The following is a 16962-nucleotide window of genomic DNA, read 5'->3' as shown; positions in this document are numbered from 1 at the left end:
GTAAAGCACATGGCGTCGCTCGCCACATGCCGTTAAGGTCTGTTTTGCTGCTGGTGTCACCGTCACACTTAAGCCACGAATGAGGGACAGCTCACAGAAAATGTTTTGTGAACCAAGCTTCCGTGAGATGGGTGGGGTCTGTAAAATGGAATACGTTTAGCCTGCTGTTCCCTCTCAGGCCCTCGGGTCCAGTTGCTCTGTTTGTTGTCACAGTAGTGGCCTGTGCGCAGCAGACTTGTTCGAAGGAGTACCTAGGGCTAGCTCTCTAGCAGTGGGCAGCGAACCTCCCGGAGGCTCAAGCAGCTTGAGCGGGGCTGCCATGGGACTGGTGGGCTGGTGAACTTGATCCCAATAAAACGATAGATCAGTCGTTTGTGGCATCTTCCATCTGCAGACAAAATGTTAATAAATAATGGATAGGGACCACCATGACAGAAGCCCATAGACATAGGCAGAGGAAAAAGAGAAAAGAAAATCACGTCATGACGAATAAAGGGGACAAAACTGAGAGGGAAAAACAGAAAAGTATGCATGCGAGAAAGATAAAGAAAAAAGCATGAAAAACATAGGTAAAAAGTAAAGAATGAACAGGAGAAAAAAGGTAGTGTGAAAGGAAGAACAGTGAAATGAAAAAAAAGGTGGAAACTAGGGTAAATGGGTGTAGGAATGAATGGATGGAAGTGTGAAAGAATAGAGTGAAAGGATGAAGTGAAACAATGGATAGGTGTAAGGGTAAACAGATGTATGTTATTGGACTTTTATAGCTCACCAATCCCCCGTTAGGGTATTAGCGTGAAAAAGGGATCAAAGAGTGAAAAGATTGAGAGATACAAGGATGAACGAGTGGAAGGATGAGGAATGGACAGATAGTGTGTGTTAAAGGATAGATGTTGGATGGATGCTGTAATAATCAGGATCATGGTGTGTTCGATGTGCACGTTCAGCCTTCTGCAATGGAACAATGTGGCGCACTATATATGGCCCTTCGCATTGAGGCTGTAGTTCAAGTGAAAGCTCCACCACTGACTCTCTGTGTCATCTTCTTCATGTTTATTTTTTACTTCCATGTTCCACCAAACGTGGATAAAAAAATGAGCCCATCCAAAAATTAGACAAACCATTTGGCACTTGGTTATCAAACATGGCCAAAATTTAGTAACAAATTTCACCCCTTCACAGAGCCGAAGGAATAAATCAGTCAGACGTGGAAAGTTCCTAGTGCACACAAGATTAGCTGCAGCAGCCCATATTACCTGGGAGAGATTCCATGGAAACCCCCCAAAGAGAGACCAGTGGTTTAATTTAATAAAACCTTGTGTGCAGAGGGACCGGTTGGTGAAGAGTAAGTGGGACGTGGATTGTAGGATGCAACTGTGGGATGATGAGTGGAGTAAAATGTCGAGATACGAGATAAGTTTCAAGTAATGCCAGATTTAGGGGCATGCAATTCCAGTACTTGGGTAAAACCTACCTTACCCCTGATGTGTTGCAGAGAATACATTGTACGATATCTAAGAAATGCCTACGGTGCTGAGTCGGCAAATTGGATACATATGATCTGGGCATATGAGGTGTTGCCAGGTTTCTGGGGTACAGTGGTTACTAGACTTCGGCGCACTGTGGCAAATATGGTACAACTACATGTTAAACGCCCTGGCACAAATTTACTAGTGCTTTGCACCATGTTTGCATTACTTTTGTACCGCAAACCAGACGCAAAGTGTAATGATGGAATTTACTATCCAGCAGCAATGAGTGCAGACGCTCCTCTTCCCTCACCTTTGGCTGGACCTGCACCACCTGCGGAAGGCGGCATGCCATGGCATGCATTTGGCAGAGGTGTTGCCTTGCAAGCCGCTCCTGCTCTCTGAGGCAGTAGGATGCTGAACGTATGTGAGGCCTTCAAAAAATAATCCTCTTACCCAGACCTCATCCCCTCAAACATGGCAGCACAAACGTAAAGAAACCCTTGGGGTGGGGGGCAAAAAAGATTGCCATTAATGCCAAAGCCACCTCTGATCAGACTGAATGAACCGTTGGAGGCCCCCTGATGATCAGTTTTGAAGGATTATGAATAAAAGTGAATGTGGATGTCCCTGAAAATGATGATAAACTAATACTGTAGTCAAATCTGCACTGTACGTTTCTATGAAAAGCTAATACACACTTGCATTTATAAACGCAATGGAACAAATAAAAAAAAATTCTATGGTCAATTTATGACCCAGCGAGACACCCCAAATCAGGGGACCGTCATGTAAGCATCTATTCCCGTCCCTTTAAGACAGATGTGACGTCAAGTTGGTCACCCGGGGCACCTATTCTGCCATGTGCTCAGCATTAACCCTTTATCTGCTTTCTCAAACATTGTGGTATCTGTGTTGTTGGAGCTGGGTACCTTCTTACCCAATACTGTTGGAGCTGGGTACTTTCTTACCCGACCTCTTAGTGCAGTGATTGGGGGTGAAACCATTGTCATGACACACTACCGATGCTATGATAAAATTCACTATATTATTCCTGAGGGACTGGATTAGCTAAATTCTGCTGGACAGCGCTCATTTTCCTGTTCTAAAGTGGAAGTGTAATGCTTTGCACTGTACAGAGAATGGTGAATAATTTGGCGGTATATTTAGTGGGCTTAATCATTTACAAAAGTGTCTTTTTTATAAAGTGTTACCATTTATTTTTCTTAGAACCGGTGACTGCTTTTTCCATTTAAATACAGAAGAAGTTGTAGTTTGGCATGTGGAGTAAAAAATGTCCTTTTAAGGCACCAGACATCCAATTACCAGTGATAAATGTCCGGTAACGCGCCAAATCAATTTATGTCGTGGGTGCTGTTGTCTCCCGGCTTAATCTCCATTTTCTGAATTTGCTCAGTGTTTAAAACCCCTTCATTGGCATTTTCAGCCCCGCTGGGAATTATGCTAACACATCCTGATATATTTAGACTAGACGCGTCTGATTCGTGCTTTTTAGTGTTAAAACATTCTGCTTTGTTATTTAACACCAAGGGCTGTAGTACCTGAGCGTGCATTTCAAAGCTATGGCTTACCTTTACAGCTTAAAATCAATAAGGGAAAGGGTATTTTTTGCACCCTGTGTTTTACAGAGGGACTCCGCCTTTCACAGAGGCTTACGTGAGATTAGTAGGAGGGTGATATATAGGCTAATGATGCTTTCGAAATGAAATGAAAATATTCACTCACCTCACAGAGACTGCAGTAAACCGCAAACATAACTTATCTGTTCCTGTATTGTTTAAATTTATTTTAAATGTGCGCCACATTTTCCCTCTATCAGTATTAAAGGTTTCCTTTCTACCGGTGGTCAAGGCTGCCTAACCTAAAATAAATCTGGTATAAAGCTGGGCCTTTTAACTATCATGCTGTGTGGTAGTGCACGCACTTCCTAGGAGCGCGACACTACGCTCATCACTGGTGCCAGCTCAGGTGGCCCCTCGACCTCATCACCAATCAGGGACAGAGCACTGTCCTTCAGATGGCTCACCACCCAGCGATCCCTATCTATCATGGACGCCAATTTACTAAAGTGGCAGATGTAGCCAGAGGGACATCGCAGACACTTTTGCCCAGCTGACATCGGCGAGTGACTCCTTGACCCCCACCCGTTGACCCTTGACACCTTCCTAGTTGTGCTGATGAGCTAGGGTAAGGTCAAGGAGTGACAAAAAACACACAGCGGTCTTACAGCCGTGTTTACTTTCTGTTGATTCAAGAGGAATCATGACCTCTGAGATCAGGGAAGCAAGGGCAATGCGAGGGGTATCAAAAGCCAAGGTAGGGGTAACAGCTACTACCTCTGGAAATTCCCAGTTGCTGTTGAAGCTAAATATCTGCTTAAATCCACCACTTTAAATGGACAGGTACTGTCAGGTACTGAGTACTGTCACTTTTTAAATTTGAGTGGGAGAGTACTTGCACTTTTTAGCACTGCTGCAATAGATTAAATCGGAGAATAATGGCACTTCTCAGGAGCAAAAAGGCACTCTAAATAGTGAGTACCTGTACTTCTATATTCCTATTTAAAGCACTGCTTAAACCCAACACTCAATAGGAGCCTCCTGGGACACTTGCCAGTAACATGGCTGATGTAAGTCACATAGTGTTAGTCACTTTCCCATCCAATCGGTCTTCCATTTGAAATTTCCCAAGCATCGTCTCTAAGTCCTCTCTTTGTCTCCGTCTGTACTACACCCTTTGCTGGTCTTATCTTCACTCCGGTGATACCCAAATCTTCTTTATCTTTCCAACCTTCACTTCCAGTCTTCAATCATACTGTTCATACTTTCACTTTTCTCTCTTTTCCCTTTGTGTGTGACTGTGTAGAGTGAATTCACAAAGCCCAATTGTCATCTAACCCAGATGTGTCTTCTAGGGACAGGCAGAGGCACAGAATGGTTAAAGTAAGAAAAGGCCTAGTTTTTAAAAGAGCCATTTTCAGACCTGCAATTTAAAAAATATCTTTACTAAAATATGAGTTTTTAAATTGTGGGTCCAGAGACTCCAAACTCCAATTTTTTATCTGCTCCCAATTGGAAGATACATTTGTAATGTGTTACAAGGCAGTTCCAATGCTAACATATGGGAGAGATAGGTCTTTCTGTACAGAAAAACACATTTTGCAGTTTTTCACTGCTAGGGCATGTAAAACTCAAAAGTACATGTCCTACCTTTTAAATACACTGCACATGGGGCTACCAACGGCCTACATTAGGGGTGACATACAAGTAGTAAAAGGGAAGAGTTGGACCTGGCAAGTAGGTGAACTGGGCAGGTGCAAAAAGAACAATTGATGGACAGAATACAGAACAATGTCATACATTCACCCCAGTACAGAGATATGGGCCTAAATCCATTGTTTTTTTGCTCACCATGCCATTCCAGATTGGACCCAGCCATATGCAAATCAGTCTTGACCCTGTGACCAATGGGAAAAGTCCAGCCTGAACTGCCAGGCCAGGTCCTCCCTAGACTGGAAACAAGCATCGTAGGACCGGTTTTGAGATTTCACCCCTCATCAGCAAGAATAGCTTGACTCCAGTAGCATGGGGAGCACGGGATCCACGTCTGGGCATACCTGCCCCACTCGGGGTGACAAATGCAAAAAGAACACTTGATGGACAAAATGCAGAACAATGTCATACATTCACCCCAGTACAAAGGTCTGGGCCTAACTCCATCGTTTTTTTGCTCCCCAAGGCATTCCAGTTTGAACCTAGCCATATGCAAATCAGTCTTGACCCTGCACCCAATGGGAACAGTCCAGCCCGAACTGCCAAGCCAGGTCCTCCCTGCACAGGAAACAAGCATCCTAGGACCGGTTTCGGGGTTTCACCCCTCATTAGTCAGGATAACTTGACTCCAGTGGCAGTTTAAAACTGTACACATATAGGCTCAGCAGTGGCAGGCCTGAGACAGTTTTGAAGGGTTTCTCATGTAGTGGCACAAGTAGCATTTGATTTACAGGCCCTGGGCACATGTAGTGCACTGTACTAGGGACTTATCAGTAAATCAAATATGCCAATCATGGAGAAACGAAATCCATTACATTTAAGACACAGAGCGCATGCACTTTAGCACAGGCCAGCAGTGGTAAAGTTCCCAGAGTCCTAAAACCAGCAAAAACGAAGTCACAAGCAGAGGAGGAAGAAAGCAAAACTTCTGGCGTTAAAAGAGAGCCGATTTATTATACTTTAGATATTTGTGGGGAAAAACTTGCAGAAAATAATTTTTTTACTGAGATTTTGTAGAGCAGTGGCCTGCTGTGTATCAAAACAGTGTGGTTAAAACTACAATAATAAAATAACCTTGTTTCTCCATGATGCACTGCATATCCCATGATGCCAGACTTATCTAAATCCCACTAAAGCCGGAATACTCGGCATAAAGAACATTTCAATTATTTTCGCTAGATTTAGCACCATTTAAAAAAACACTTGCATATTTTAAAGAACTAATGTTTACCAAAACAGTGCCACAAAAGCTTGAAAAATAAACCGCACATCATATTTGTGTGCATCAGAATTTCAACTCTGCAGAGTGCAAAGAGATAAGCCTCACTAATGTATGAAAATGTATCAGAAAAGAGAAGGGTGGGATTAAAAACGTGGCTATAAAATGGGGCACATGGGAACTGCAAAGCTCCCTTTAACACACAGTCATCAACATGGACGCCATGACCGAGTCGTTCAGAACTACTAGACTTGGGCAAAGGTATCTAGATGAATGTGCTTGGATGCTCTTGGAGCAGGCTGAGTGCTTACATGGGTTGACTTTAATCAAATGTTTGGTGTAATGTAATTAAATACAGGATAAAGTACTCCTCCAATACTTTACAAGGACATTTTTCCAAGGAGTTCTGTGGCTATATACATAGAGGAAGAAGGCCAAAGGCTGGGTTCCTTCATAAGAGCAGGAAACGCCAAGCCGTCTCTTTAAGGTACAGCAGAAGAATTTTATTTAAAAAATGCATGATCACATTATCAACCGTTCCACAAACTGATTACTTTCTTGATGTCTTGCTTTTTTACTTGAAAGAGATAGTACGTTTGCATACATGAAGAATAAAAGTAGAATCTGTAAAAAAGTGCAAAATCAAAAGGCATGTAGTAAGTTGTAAAGAGATCCGAAAAGCAGTTTACTGTGAGTCAGATTTTAATGCTGTTGCTTAGAATGCGTAGAAACAATCAGTGAGATTCTGTGTTTCTTGTAATGACCTATATGGTGCAAAAAAAGAAACATATTGCCATAATCGTTTCCTTTTCTGATGATTACTGTTCATTTTATAAGATTAGTTCGGAAGAGCAACAAGCATTGGCATAGCCAATAGGTCTCACCTTTGGGACCTTATAAGTGTTTAGCCATGCAACAGTTGCATAACTAAATACTACTAAGTTCCCAAAAGCGAGACCTATTGGCTATGCCAAGCGGCTGCGAAAGTGAAAGTGATCGCGATCAAACATCAAAGCGGCTGTGCGGCCGCGAAAGTGAAAGTAATCTCGGTAAAGCACGGCGTGCGCCCGCGCACATGCACTGTAGCTCTAGGCTGGCCTGGTAGCACTTTTTGGAGCCCTCACAAAATGTCTCGCCAGACCAGCGCATGCGCTGGGTCAGGCGAGACCTAAAAAGCCAGTTCTCCTTTTGCGTTGTTTAAACTGCAGTTGCAATATTGCTCTGTAACCTGCTTTTCATCTTTGCTGCTGCGTCTGTCAATAGGCATTAGGACATCACAACTTAACTGTAATTATTTACTACAGTTGATCTGCTATCTCATTCCCTCATTACAGGCGTCTAGAGATGTCACAAGTCACCTGTAATAAGGAAATTAGAGACGAGCTTTTATACAGAGATTGCAGGATCCCATGTATTTTAATATGTATTAACACATTTTATAAGCAGGTGACACTACGAGTACTATTACTCATATTCCTTTTATACATTACATTTCATGATCATTATAATCATTCCCTGTGTCCCCATTGGTATCATATGTATCACTCTTTCAGTAATGTCAAAATTCATGTAATTATTGACAATCATAATTATCAGTCTATTTTATAAATGGCCCTCGTGATCACAGTTTTCACTTTAGGTATATTGATAATATGACTAACATTCTAATATTATATATTAATCTGTATATTTCTATTGCAATTGGTAATAATTAGCTTGATGTGTGTATCATAATTATTGTATATTCGTTCATTGGCATTGCTGGTTTTATTTGCACTAATGACCGATTTTTAGGCTCACTGGTCACTTTGGTATCCTTCCGCGATACAGTAATAGAATGCTGATCTCTTGTGTGACTGATAAAAATGTAATCCCAGTGCATCATAGGTGCACATTGAGAATGGGTCCAGCGGAATGAGTGGATGTGTATGATTACCCCAGGTCCTAAGTATCTTTCCAGTCTGATAGGAGCTACAAATCTTTGGAGGCTATATGAAATTTCCATGAAGATCTCTTTGAACCCCTTCTTTGAGTTCCACAAAAATGGTTGTTCTGCCTCAACTCAGCTCCTGCCCCGATCTCTCGATGTCGAGACTTCCACCTGACCTGACGTTTTATATACAAAGTTGTTCCTAGTCCCAAAAAGAAGCCTGGGGCACCCCGCCGCTGTAAGAGGAAGGCTTCCTCTTTGTCTATGACGTCTCATCACCTGATTGCTCTATAATGTAAAAAAAGGTGACGTTCCACAAGTTAAGCCGTTCATTGTAGACAGCACGGCTCAGAAACCCAACGAAGCAGTTGCAACTCCATGCTTCGGAGCTGCAGTTCTCGGTGCTCATGAGCTAACCTGTGGTGTTACTGAGTTATGGCATGCCCTATAGCAGTGATCCTCAAAGTATGGTCAAGGGGGCCACAGGCGGCCCTCCTAACCGTTACATGCAGGCCCCTGGTTAACAGCAGTCCTGGGCTGCTGTTTACTCGACTCAACACTAACAATAATAAAATATTAAAAAACTGGGCAAGCATTTATTTAAAGTTAAAGTGAAAACATCTTGCAATAAACCTGTAAATATATGATAGCCTTTTTTAAATTCAAAAAGGCCATTTCCTTAACATGCAGAACAATTTCTCCTAAGTATGTGAGATTATACCAGTCCATTGAAAGGTATTATTTTAAAAGTTATAGTTTTCAAACATGAATTTAGAGAGATTAATTCTTCCACCCACCCTAACAGTAATGCCAGTGGTGAACTAAGAGGCAAGTCAGTTGTTTGTTACATGCTCCCACTGGGTGGCCTGGATTCCTCTTATACAGAACAACATTATAGTTTATTAAATCAAGCACAGGAGAAGGTTTTGTACAGCACACATCCTGAAATCATGTATTTCGAGGTCCTCTTAAATGTAATAACGAAAAAAAGGAGGGAAAGGTAAATTAAACAGTTGGCTAAGATCACATAATCTGGTAAAGTGGGGAAGCTGGGATTAATCCCGAATATTTTGGTTTCACATTGTACAGTCCAGCAACTAGATATATATTTAGCTTCCCCCATACCTACTATACCACCAACACCCACCCAATCCTACTATCCTGCCCCCACCCCAACCACTACCCTGCTGGCATCAATGCGGCCCATCGGTCATATAACAGATCAAACACTTTGTCCCCTGGGAAAATGTTTGTGAGTAACCATGCCCTGTAGGAAGCCCAATTTATTCCAAAACGGGTGCCTGGCTCATTTCTCCTGATGTGCAGCGGTGTAGAAGGGGATCATGAAACAGCTCCTCTGGCCATACCACAGAAAGCTTGGACTAGTGCAAAAAGTGATTCTAGCAAATTATATTTGTACCATCTCAAAATATGAAGAAAAGGGATGTCACTATATTTCCCCCGTTACATAATAAGACGTGGAGAAAAATAATTTTCCAATTTTTTAAGCGTGAATAATGGAACTGTTTGAAAAATGACGTTGCTTGATTGATGCAGGAATAGAAAATAATAGTGTAAAATCTATTTGCTCTGGTTATTTTTCCAAAAGACTATTTCTGGAGTAAATCTGCTGCGTAAAATTCCTATTAATTGTTTTTAATTATATTGAATGAATGCATGTAATGCACAAGGTTTCACAATTTAGTTCCTCCGTTTTCACGTGGATTTAATAATCTTGCTTTAGTATGAACCAGATAAAGATATGTTTGTTCCATTCCATATTACACAAACAGAAAATAGGTGTCGAATGTTTTTACCCTGTTTTACACAAGTGCATAGTGTCTGGAATGTGGCCTCAAACTTTGGGAATCATTACGATGCCGGATGATCAGACCGCCACTTGCCATTACGGCAGTCCAGGGATCGCCCAATAGGCAGGTGGCGGTCCGACTGCCCAATTACAATTTGACCACAGTGGTGGCGGTTTCCAATGCAGCTGGTGCTGCGGCCCAGGGAAAGGGCCGTAGCACAAGCCACAGTGGAAAAAAATCACTTTGTGCGCATCCATGAGCTGTGTGCCAGGCACCATATGGTTTTTGGCACATGGTCCATGCATGTATGTGGGGGGCACTACACATGCCCTCAGAACCCCTTAGCAGTGGCCCAAAGTCTGTTTCTGTCTGCCTTTTCATGGCAGTCGGACCACCATGAAAAGGCAGTCGAAAAAGGACATTGTAATCACTACGGCGCAGTGGTGGGGATACGAATCCGATCACTAGTCCGACAGGATCTTAGATCCTGCCAAAAGCTGCAGTCTTTCCCCCGACCTCTGCGGTCCAACCGCATGCATCGTAGTGCAGTGGTCAGACCAATGGCTTGTATGATGATGGGACCACCACCAACAGCCTGTCGGTGGCAGTCCCACTGACATTGTAATCAGGACCATTGTCTTTGCCCCTAGGAATGGTGGCTGTATCCTTGTATTCCTTCTAGCTGTCAACCTTTCCCTTGCCTATTTGCAGTTCACAGTCTGTGCTCTCACCTCCAAAATGACATTTCTTTTTAAAACAAAAAGTCCATGGCATGATTGCAGCCGAAGGAGGTTCAATTGTCTGATTACAGCAAAGTATTTTGCACATAGTCTCAAAGTTGTATTTTTTTAAAGTAATATCAAGGAGGCTATTATTCATAATACCTTTCGCATTTTGTCTCAACAGATTTCCATGACCCCACACAAGGGCCTGATATGGTGCTCTACATCAAACAAGGATATACTGTGAAGAATACAGATGCCACGAGGACAGCACTGTAGCTATTTCCACAGCCGTATTCTCTGAGACGTTGACATGTTACTGCTAAGGTGATGCTGTTCGTGTGCGCCTGACAGCTAGACTGTGTTGTGGGTTGGAGGAAAACCCTCACCCCACCATTCCGGATGACGTCTGGGAGAGACATCATGTAGTGGGCCCTGAAGTGTTGTCATAACTGCGTTGCAATGGTTTTATACACCTCCCCATTCCCTAACAGCTTTCTATCAGCTCTGCATTCCTTTTCCTGGGCTCTGGTTTTCCCATGTGTCTGGTTTGGAGACCGGCTTTTGGCTTCCTTCTTGCCTACTACGTACGAGAAGCGGCAGCGATCCGATGACCCATGCTACTTCCAGGCACTCTGCATCATCATCACCACTCCCATCTATCTCGCACTTTTAGTTGCATCGCTCCCATTTGCTCTGATTGGCTTCTTGCTGTGGTCACCAATCCAAGCAACCAGACGACCATACGTGTATTCCAGGCTACAAGACAAATCTTTTGCAAATGGACCTCCACTGCTCACCGAATGGAAGGCCACAAGTGGAGGGAAAAGCTTTTGCTTCGGAAGTGCCAATGTTTGCCTTTTACCAGATTCACTGGCGAGGTTTACCAATCTTTTCAACACGCAGGCACGAGCCAAGGAAATTGGAAAGAGGATCCGAAATGGGGCAAGCAGACCTCAGATCAAGATATACATAGACTCACCCACCAACACATCCATCAGCGCTGCAAGTTTCAGCAGCTTAGTATCCCCACAGGGCGGGGATGTGAACAGCCGCGCTGTCAATGCAGGTATGAAAAGGACAACCTCCATGGAATACAAAGGAGATAACTCTGGATCCAATAGCAGTGAGGAAAGCAGAGATGTGAAATCTGCAGGAGAGCACAGCGAGGGTGAGGACAGTCCCTGTATTATCCGTATAAGTGGCGAGGACAGTGGCCACATTTCAGATACGGAGGCTGATGCAATGAGTGGTCAGGTTGTCAGTGGTCCTCCTGACCCCTCCATGGAGGCTGAAACAGAGGGCCACAAAGGCCAAACCCCCAACCACAAACAGAGAGAAGGGGACTCTGGCAGCTTAGACAGCTGCACTGCATCACGGGAATCCCTCGTCAGGGCACGAATGGCTGATGGGCCAGTGGATCAGAGCGCCATCAACAACAAATTGATCTACAAAGCTTCAATCATAAAAAAGACTTCCGCAAGGAAAAAGAAGCACATGGATGACATTGTGGACCATGAGATATCTGCCTTCTTTCCTGCCAATTTGGACTTCCTCTGCTTGCAGGAAGTGTTTGACAAAAGGGCTGCCGAAAAGTTGAAAGACCAGCTCCATCATTATTTTGAATTTGTTCTTTACGATGTTGGGGTCTATAGCTGCCACGGCTGCTGTGGTTTTAAGTTTCTAAACAGTGGCCTCCTTGTTGCTAGCCGCTACCCAGTTCTAGACGCTGCCTATCACTGTTACCCCAATGGAAGAGGAACGGACTCACTGGCTGCCAAGGGAGCTCTGTTTCTCAAGGTGAGTCATTTATATATCCTGAGTCATAGGTTAATAAAATCTGCTGTAAATACCCAAGTGCATAATATTAAGCTTGTTGTTGAAAGGGTTAACACGGAAAATTTGAAAGCAAGAAAAAGTTGTCCCGCAACCCCATTAAGTGTAACCCTCTGCTTTGTCCTCTTGTCTCAGCGGGTAAATTCACACAAGTGTAACCCTCTTCTTTGTCCTCCTGTCTCAGCGGGTAAATTCCCAAAGCGTTGGATTTGGGAAAGACGTCAGATTATTGTCTGAAACCAGGCCCTCCCAGTTAGAAGCCAGAAGCCTTCATTTAGGGGCTGAAGCTAAATCCATGGTATCTGCACTGATGCAGAAATGATGTGACCATGCGGAGGTTTCGAGATTTTACACGGATCACGTGTGATATTATCCCGTATTTGGCCTTTTCCAAACAAAAATGAGCTATACCTAGCACTACAGCCATATACTACTAGTTTCCTCTGGTCAAGGCCTTCATTTTTCTTCCTTTGCAGTACACTATAACGGCACCTCAGAAAGGTTGTAGAACGTCATTCCTCTAAACCATCTTAGAGTTGTTAGACGAGCTGTACGTTTATCACATATTTCAGATACTCTAAATGGAAGTAGATTAGATTAGAGACAGTTTTTTCTATACTCATGCGGGCTGAGAATTTACATTCAATGAATATGTTCAACTTATCTGATGCGATTTGTGATTTTTCATGTATGTCCTAGATTTTGGTGTAGGTTGCAGCACTATATAAAGGAAGTGACGTCATTGAAGATTATAATAATCAATACAGGAGGTTGGAAATAGAAAGGGCTGGCATTAAAGGCTAGTAAAGAGGCTCCTCTTGCAACACGGTTTCCTTACTCTCCTCCTGCATCCTTTAAGGCTGGCCTTTTTCCAACTTTTGCCCATATCTTCATGTTCTTTCTTCAAGCAGGGCCTTTTCCTCTTCTCCTTCCCTTCCTCTCACTCTCTTCCATCCCTCCATCATCTATTCTTTTCACGTGTTTTACATCATCAGCACAAGTGACAAGAACTCAGTGGCCAATATAGGAAAGCCGTTGCCTAAAAATTTAAAACCTCTCACACGTTGGGGGTGGGGGAGGTGATAAGTTAATCTCTGCCTACTTCTTCTCATGAACATTACACACGAGGATACAAATGACAATGCCCATATAAAAGTCAGAAATTGCCACAAAAGACTGCAACAGATCTTAGTTTTTGGGGATGCCACGGAAGGGACTTCTGACTCGCGCACTGGCATCACTGCGGGTCCCGCACCAGTCATTCGGCCCTGAATGTCTGCGGATGATGATCACAAATCTGTGTTATTCAGTCACATTTCTGATAATGCGATGATGATGCATGAGATTCTAGCCCAAAAACAAGTTGCTTTTACATGAATATTCTCAGAAGGAAAAAAGTGACTCCACAAGAATATGTAGAGAAGAAAAAAGAAACTACCTATAGTAGTGTTTCCCAAACATTTTAGAACCACAAGCCAATTTTAAGAACAACAACTTTCGCCACCCACCTAGCTTTAATGGACAAGGTAGGAAATTTTGTGATGTAACTAAAGCCACTGAATTTGCACAGGTGTACGGTTTTACTAATACAACTATATTTCAACCAAATGATGTGTGAAAATCAGGTTTCAGTGAATACATATTATTTGTGCATCTCCAAGTAATAGTCTTGATTTGTTTTTATCCTAATAAATTATTTGTTTCCATCACAAATTCAGAATTACAAAAAATGTGCTTCATTTTTGCTTTCCTACTGCTTAATGTGTATATAGTTAATTTACAGGCATTTACATTTTGTTGTGTGTAACAAAAAAAATGAGAGAGTACAACCTTTCCTTTCACACTCTCTGTACGCCACCAAGATTTTCACACAATTCACTTTCTCTGACTGCAAAATGAGGTGAGTTTGTAAACACCATTTCCCATGTTAAAAAAGCATACGCAGCAATTGGTCAGAAGACATAGCCTGACATTTGACTTCTGTCTTTGAAGTGCAGCAGATGTAACAAGATAAATACAGAATTTAAAGACAACTTTCTGTGAATTTCAGGGACAACAGGGAGGGAACAAGTGCACTGGCACACAAACTCATAGCATGATGTAAACATTTAGAGGGCCCGAAGTATGAAACACACTGCTGTTTAAGCAATGATGGTTTGGGGAAATGTTTGGGCAGTGGTGCTAGAACAATTTTTAGAGTGGGGGTGTTGCCACTAATGCTCTATTACTGAAGTAATAGGGATTTTGAAAAACCCAAGCATCATACAAAAAAACAAGTGTACCAAATGAGCCACGTCCATTCAGCAGGAGAGTGGTGTGTGTGGTAAGGAGCTGGTGGTGCATTTTGGAGCACTGATGTGGTAGCACATTTTCCATTTAAATGCCCACTAAATTTGCATAGACATACTGTTTTACTGGTAAAGCTATATGGCACAAAAATGATAATGTGTGGAAAATGGGTTTCAGTGAATATTTATCATTTGCACATCACCAAGTAAAGTATCTTGATTTGTTGTGATCCTATTACAATCTTACAAAAAAGTGCTTCATTTGTGCTTTCATAATTGCTGATATCATTTTAAATATGTGTATAGTTCATTTCTCAATATTTAAATGTTGCTGTTTGTTAGATAAAACTGACATGCTGCAACCTTTCCTTTCGTCTCCTGTACCCCAGCAGAATCATCAATTAGGTCACTTTTACAAAATCCTCTCAGTTTAGCAGTCAGATAAATAAAAGTACACTTCAGTTTCTGAAAAAGCAGTATTTTGTCAGTAGACATGGCCTGATATTTGACCTTTGTCATTGAACACACAACAAATAAGACAAGATAAACAGTATTTAAAGGCATCTTTCATTGCTCATTAACCTTCTGAACTCTGGCATGATTATTTCTGGAGATGCTGCAGCACCCCAGCACCCATACTTCTAGTCTCTATGCGTGTGGGTGCTATCGCAACCCTCCAGGTTCTCCATCTTGAATCACTCCTAGGGCCAGCTCAAGAAAAGGAGAGAACCATAGGTTAACTGCCCAGGTGTATACACTCTTAGAGTGTAGTCGGATTGCTATGATGTCACCTACTATCTAATATGAAGCATTCATCTTTGGAGAAAATTTCCAAGTAGCTCATAAAAAATGTAACAACTACAGTGTTTACAGTAGATCTGACACAGAGCGTTTATGAGAGCTTAACTAATGTGGCCATTTTAAAACTTGGTGCTATTTTGTGAATGTATGTAGGCCTACGATTGGATAGAACCGTACATTTGTGGACAGTCATCTCCTCATGCCTGACCCATCATGTGGTCACACATGAGTGTAGTTGTATCTAACATAGGACTTGCATTTTAAATGTGTGCCCCACTCAATCTTAGATGTCTTCCCTTCCCACGCAGCCGATTGTTATTCCTAGACATGTCATTTGATTCCCTCTTAATTATATTATTAACCTTGTACTAACTCCAGAAACAATGTTCCTACATCTCTAAACAAAGTAAATTACTCGTGTGTTGCAACATTTCTCTTTGAGCGAATTGTTGACCTACTGTTTACAATGTGGGGTATTTGTGAGACTGTCTTGGTGAACGCCAATTTCAATTGGACGTGTTCTGGACTAAGCAGAAATAGTACTTTCCCCAGTACCCCCTAAGCCCTAAGCCCATCATCCCCCAGTACACCCTAAGCCCTAAGCCCATCATCTGCAACGTATGTCACACTCTCCTACTCTCCTACCCCAAATTTTCAATGTGTCAAATAGAAATGCCAACAAAATGTACAAAAAGACAGTGCATAGGTAAATGTTAGTCTATAGAGTGTAGTCTAGAAAGTGTAAGCAGTAGTGATGGACTTAGTAGTGCACTGTTTATGACCTCGCATATTGCATCAATCATGGCATGTTCTACAAGATCATTGATAAAACCATTGGAAGAGCTAAAGTGACAGCATTGATGACAACACTGTGAATGGTGGGAGAGCAAGTTATGGTTACGTTCGGGCATGAGTTATACTTAACCCGAAACTACTATGAATGTCAGTGGTTTTGTTAGTTAGTTTAAAAAGGTACATTTTAACTGACATATTCACCTAACTATAATGTCCTTTTAACTTTAGTTTTTTTTCGGTGAATGAATATATGTATATATATATATATTATCTACTAGCGGTCGCCAGTAGATAGTTATAGTTAGGACCGTGTTTCCATAGGAAATCCGCAACATTCTATTTGGAATAACTTTGGCGCCGGTTGACGAATCCTCGCGAAATTTTCAAAATAGGTGGGGCGCTCCGCTCCGCTCCTACCCTGAAAGTCTCGGGGGGGATTCGTCAAGCGGGGGCTGAGAAAAAAGGGGGGTCCCAAAACGCGTTTTCCCCATGCAATTTTCCATAGGGACCTTTAGTCCAAGGTACAGCCCGAACGGCTGAACAGAATTACTTGAAATTTGGCAGAGGTAATCCTCAGCTCAGGGATGTGCCTTTTGCATATATGGAGTCAATCTGTTCAGTAGTTCCTGAGAAAATTGCAGTTAAAAGCACATACATATCTATAGCCGTGCACCGTGCGAGCACCGTGCGCGCACCGTGCGAGCACCCTAACGTGCGCGAGCGTAATTCTGATTGGTGGTTACATGTTAGTCAACGTTCGAATCGGTCGAAATCAGGAAGTGTCGGCCGCCATTTTGTTTG

At 42.5% G+C, this 16962-nt stretch overlaps 1 protein-coding gene across 6 annotated transcripts in view; it reads left to right on the top strand.

Moving 5' to 3' along the window:
* The window catches only part of SMPD3 (sphingomyelin phosphodiesterase 3), a 1004685-nt gene that overhangs the window by 665484 nt on the left and 322239 nt on the right, over positions 1-16962 (top strand). For all 6 annotated transcript variants that reach the window (XM_085639465.1, XM_085639462.1, XM_085639463.1 and 3 more), the window contains one exon: positions 10626-12241. In XM_085639465.1, coding sequence (XP_085495591.1) covers positions 10904-12241 — 1338 coding nt within the window. In that variant the 5' untranslated portion in view covers positions 10626-10903. The remainder of the gene's footprint in view (positions 1-10625; positions 12242-16962) is intronic.

The sequence above is a fragment of the Triturus cristatus genome, chromosome 12 (genome assembly GCF_964204655.1).
Source record: "Triturus cristatus chromosome 12, aTriCri1.1, whole genome shotgun sequence".
Taxonomy (NCBI): domain Eukaryota; kingdom Metazoa; phylum Chordata; class Amphibia; order Caudata; family Salamandridae; genus Triturus; species Triturus cristatus.
The sequence above is the reverse complement of the archived record's forward strand: the minus strand, read 5'-3'. Positions and strand labels throughout refer to the sequence as shown.